Consider the following 6,000-nt stretch of genomic DNA (forward strand, 5'->3'; position numbering starts at 1 on the left):
GTAGTCTGAAAATCTAGTCACATAATTTGTAATTTGCATCATTATTAGTATTTTAGTTGAAAAGCAAAAATTCTAACTTTACAGTGCTGTCAGGTGTACTTATTCTGTTAATTATCCACCAAGTACTATTTATATACACTCCAAATCCATATTTTTATTTCAAGAACTGCATCCTACGAACGACATAATGTTTGCCTCATTTGGGCTGTAATCTTTGGAGAAGTTGAATTGGTACTTCCTCTCCCATTAAACCAGCTCTAATTCTTGACTTCCTTTTTTCAATACCATCATCATTTCTCTCTTACCCAAGCTTAAAACCTATCCAGCTCTATAATCTGTTATAGCCAATAGCTTACTAAGTCTTTGACACTCTCCTCTGAAATACTTCTCATATCACTCCATTCTTCTCCACTCCTACTTTCAGACAACTGTTATCATGTCACACTGAGACTTAAATAATCAATAATTTTTTGATAAAATATTAGAAAAGTCTTGCTCTTATGTTCATGTAAGCCCAGAGACTACTATTGGTAGACACTAAAGCTGTGGGCCCTTGTTAGAAAAACATAGGTGGTTACTGATTTCTGGCTTTTTTGAATTGATTTTAACTTTGGGTTATTTCTTAGGATGAAATGCAGCCCTATGCCAGCTACACAGAGAAGAACAATCCACTTTATGATACTACAAACAGGGTGAAGATGTCTAAGGTGTTACAAAGTGAAGTTGATGGGATGAGTCTCCATACTGTATATGTTCCTGAAGTGTAGCACCAGGACAAATGAATCAAGATACAGTACAGATACTGTTTTGATTTTCTTGGAGTTCTGGAATGGAAGGCTTATTTTGAAATTAGCTTTTCAAAGATTCTTAGAAGACAGAGACATTCTATAGGATTTGCATTCATATCCTTATACATTTGAAATTTTAGAATTTTAGCTGTTACTATGTAGTTCTTTGAAGAACTGATATTATTACAAAGAAAGCTCATGCTCATGATAAAATATTCAAATTGTTCAATACAGTAGATGATGAAAACTGAGTTACCTCAAGTAACTCCACAGAAGGAACAATTAACCAACAGTTTTTATGTAATCTTCTAGAAAATTTCTATGTGCATATGTCATATCTATATGTGCATGGTATATGTGTGCACTTATATGTCCATTTATATATACATACACATATCCTTGTCAAGACACAAATGGGGACATACCATAGTTTTGTTCTGTACTTACAGAAAGCTAATAATGTAATATATCCTGAAGATCTTTTATATCAACACAAGCAGAGCTACCTCGTTCTTCCTAATGGTTACAAAAAATTCCATTGTATGTAATGGAATTTAATTTAATTAACCACAACTCTAGTGGTGGACATTTAGATTAAGCTTTGTTTGTTTTGCTATTATAAACAATACTACATAGAATGTTTCTTGTGACTATATCTCTTTGTATGTATTTGAATATATTTGTAAGATAATTTCCTTGAGTGAAATTGCCAGGTCAAAGGGTTTGTGCATTTCTTTTATTGACTAATATGTCAAACTGTGTCAATTTACATTCCCTCCAACGCTGTTTGAAAGTGCCTTTTCTGTTATTTTAATATCTGTAAAATGCCAACCTACTGTTAGCTAATATAAGATTATAATAAGAATTTCACTGTTTAATAAAACTGAATTTATATTTTTCTTTAATGCTTGTGTGTGTGTGTGTGTGTGTGTGTGTGAAAGAGAGAGAGAGAGAGAGAGAGAGAGAGAGAGGGAGAGGGAGAGAGGGATGGAGGGAGGGAGAGAGGGAGGACAGACATGTGAGGACATTAGCTTCCTCTGAACTTATATCTCTATAGAGGTATTGCTATCTAATGCCTAATAGTTTTGCAGATGTGATAAATTGGAAATGTGTATTTTTATGGTGTGCACTTTACTGTGATGCATTTATCAAATAACAAATTTTTATAACCAGCTAAATATGCATTATGGAGGACTTGGGATATTTATAAAATATGATCTATGTGCTAAGGGAATAGCCATGGGATGACATGACCCTTTTCTACATTTTTCTATGGAATAAAATATTGGGAATGTGTATACTAATCATTTTTAATATTATTAAATATATGTTTTAATTATGAAAAATACGTCTGTTTACTCCATAGCAGGAAAAAATGATACTGAAAATTAAAAATTTTCAACATGGCAGAAATTAAAACAAAATCCATTTCATTCTTTAATTGTGCCATTTGAAATGTTTAAGACAGCTATTTTGTTTTGTTAATATGTTTGTCTCCCTGAAGACATTTTGGTTCCTCTAGGCTTTATCCTTAAAAGGATTTTTAGTCTATTTTGGATGTAAAACTAATGATAACACCTGACATGATATTTTGTGTATATATGTACCACATCTTCTTTATCTGTTCCTCTGTTGATGGACATTTAGGCTGCTTCCATGTCCTGGCTATTGTAAATGGTGCTGCAATGAACATTGTGGCGCATGTATCTTTTGGAATTTTGGTTTTCTGTGGGTATATGCCTAGGAGTGGGATTGCTGGGTCATATGGTAATTCTATTTTTAGTTTTTTAAGGAACCTCTGTACTGTTCTCCATAGAGGCTGTACCAATTTACATTCCTACCAACAGTATAGGAGGGTTCCCTTTTCTCCACACCCTCTCCAGCATTTATTGTTTGTAGATTTTTTGATGATGGACATTCTGACCAGTGTGAAGGTGAATTTAAACTTTTAATAAGAGAATTTAAACCATTCATATTTGTTGTGATTACTTACATATTTGGCCATATTTCTATAATCTTATTTTACATGTCTCATTTACTATGTTTCCTCCCCCAGCTCTGTTTTATTTTTTCTTTTACTCTGCTTTGCTGGATCGATTATTTACAATAGCCAAGACATAGAAACAATCTAAGTGTCCATTGGTGGATGCATGGATAAAGAAAATGTGGTAAATACCCACAATGTACTATAATTCAGCCATAAAAAAGAATGAAATCTTGCTATTTGTGACAACATGGGTGGACTTTGAGGGCATTATGCTGAGTGGAATAAGTCAGACAAAGAAAGATAAATACCATATGAACTCACTTATGTAGAACCTAAAACAAAACAAAACAAAAAAAACCCAAACCAAGTTCACAGATACAGAGGATAGATTTGTTGTTGCCAGAGGTGGGGGGTAGGGGGTGGGTGAAATGGGTGAAGGGAGTCAAAAGGCATAAACTTCCAGTTATAAAATAAATAAGTCATGGGGATATAATGTACAGCATGGTGACTACAGTTAATGATACCCTGTGCTGCACATTTGAAAGACGCCAATAGAGTAAATCTTAAAAGTTCTCATCATAAGGAAAAAAATTGTAACTATGTGTGGTGACATGTGTTACCTGGACTTATTGTGATAATCATTTTATAATATATTCAAGTAACAAATCATTATGTTGTACACCTGAAACTAATATAATGTTATATGAGTTAATTATGCCTCAATAAAAAATGAAAAGGCAACCTACAAAATGGAACAAAATATTTGCAAACCATATATCTATAGGAGGTCAATATTCAAAATATATAAGGAACTCATAAAACCCAATAGCAAAAACAAAACAAAACAAAACAAAATACTCTAATTTAAAACTGGACAAAGGACATGAGTAGACATTTTTCCAAAGAAGACATATAAATGGCCAACAAGTACACCAAAAGGTGCTCAACATCACTAGTCATCAAGGAGATGACAATCAAAGTCATGATGAGCTATAACCTTGTACCTTTTAGGATGGCTATCATCAACAAGAAAAGAGGTAACAAATGCTGGCAAGGATGTGAAGAAAAGGGAACCCTTGTGCACTGTTGGTGGGAATGTAAACTGATAAACCACTATGTAAAACAGTATGGAGATTCCTCAAGAAATTAAATCTAGAACTACCACATGATTCACTAATCCTACTTCTAAGTATATATCCAAAGGAAATGAAACTATTATTTTTAAGAGATATCTGTACTTTCATTTTCACTGAAGCATTATTCATAATAGCCAAGGTATGGAAATAACCTAAGAGTGTGTTGGCGGATGAATGAATCAAGAAAATGTGGTATATACATGTAATGGATTATTATTCAGCCTTTAAAAAGAAAGGAAATCCTATCATCTGTGACAATATGGATGAAGCTGGAAGGCATTATGCTAAGTGAAATAGGCCAGAGAGAGAAAGACAAATGTTGCATGGTATCACTTATATGTGGAATCTAAGGGAAAAAAAGTCAAAATCATAGAAACAGAGTAGAATGGTGATTATCAGGGGTTGGGATGTTGGGGAAATGGGGAGATGCTGGTCAAAGGGTACACACCTTCAATTATAAGATGAATAAGCTCTGGGAATCTAATGTACAGCGTGGTGACTATAGTTAATGATACTGTATTGTATACTCAAAACTTGCTAATTTCAAGTATACAAAGAAAGGTACTATGTGAGATGATGGGTTTGCTTTTAAAAAACTTCCTATGACTGATGTTAGAAATGACAACCACCAACTCCCAAATACTATATTAAATCTCTGTCAGAGATACTAAAGAACAATTTTGAAAGGGTGTGAATTCCCCTAAAACTTAGGTGTAGTGATGAACTACAGAATATCCTAATTCATTAGAGGTATCCCTTATGGATGGATCATGTATATAATAACACCTCAAATTATTTTATTCCATCCATGTGTTGCAGCTTCTGAAATTAGGCCAGTAAGGTCTGTAAGTTTGCAACCAACTTCCTTTCTATTATCCTAAATTTACTAACATCAAGATTCGAGATATAGACCCCAGTTTCAATTTTCTTTTTCAGTGTACTTCCCACTTTTACTAAACACACCAGATACACACCAGATACATATTTTTAAAATGGGCTTTACAATGTATAGTTTTATCACCTCGTTTACAATTAAATATATTGTCAACATTTTATCTTTTACCACCATTAAAATAATTGCATAGGCTTCCCTGGTGGCGCAGTGGTTGGGAGTCCGCCTGCCGATGCAGGGGACACGGGTTCGTGCCCCGGTCCGGGAGGATCCCACATGCCGCGGAGCAGCTGGGCCCGTGAGCCATGGCCGCTGAGCCTGCGCGTCCGGAGCCTGTGCTCCGCAACGGGAGAGGCCACAGCGGTGAGAGGCCCGCGTACCGCAAAAAAAAAAAAAAAAAAGAGGAAAATAATTGCATAGTATGGAGAAATCATAATGTATTAAGCACTCTTAATACATTGGGGGACTTTACATAGAATTTTTTTTTTCAAGGAGACTTATTCTCTTTTCAAATCCTTGAGAAAACCAGTGCCCTTGTCTTATACAGTTTCCTATAGATGATAGAAACTCGTCCTTCAACTTAGCTTTTTAACTTGCTTCTCTATACCCATCTGATCAACCAAGTGATACATTTTATGTTCTCAACTCTTTCTCATTTGTTCCCACTTTAATATCTAGTCTCCTAGGGACACACGCACACTTCCGTTTCTCCAGCATCCTGTCTCTCACCTCCGATATCTGCCCCTCTCTTCTCCTTTGCTCCCTTTACAGATACTTCCTTTCCTTTCCTTTTCAAGATATTATCTTAATTGATTTTGATCAACTCTATTCAGTGCTTTATACTCAGTTCCACACTGGGAGTAACCTTTAATAATCTGAAGATAGAATTCAATTGTTTAAAGGAAAGTATTAATAAGCCCTTGCTAGAGTTACATGTATCAAGAAACATAGGACTTGGGCACGAGATATGGGTTACTTTTTTTTTTTAAGTAGTTTTTTGGAGAGGGCAGGGCAGAGGAAAGTAGTTGGTACTTTAAGGAATGTTAGGGACCATCTATTCACTATTTCACTGTGTTAGGGAAATCTATTCACTATTTCAAGGCAACTAACAAATCATCATCTCTCAGGTGGGACATTGGAGGGACAGCCTTTACAGGTCATGAAATTTGTATGACAAATGTTGCATGCAAACATGGG

At 34.9% G+C, this 6,000-nt stretch overlaps 1 protein-coding gene across 1 annotated transcript in view; it reads left to right on the forward strand.

The window, feature by feature from the left end:
* LOC132520598 (cell surface glycoprotein CD200 receptor 1-like) overlaps positions 1-1,284 on the forward strand; it is a 32,295-nt gene extending 31,011 nt beyond the window's left edge. The window contains exon 8 of the mRNA XM_060149340.1: positions 627-1,284. Coding sequence (XP_060005323.1) covers positions 627-767 — 141 coding nt within the window. The 3' untranslated portion in view covers positions 768-1,284. The remainder of the gene's footprint in view (positions 1-626) is intronic.
* Positions 1,285-6,000: the final 4,716 nt, after the last annotated feature.

The sequence above is a fragment of the Lagenorhynchus albirostris genome, chromosome 5, assembly GCF_949774975.1.
Source record: "Lagenorhynchus albirostris chromosome 5, mLagAlb1.1, whole genome shotgun sequence".
NCBI lineage: Eukaryota > Metazoa > Chordata > Mammalia > Artiodactyla > Delphinidae > Lagenorhynchus > Lagenorhynchus albirostris.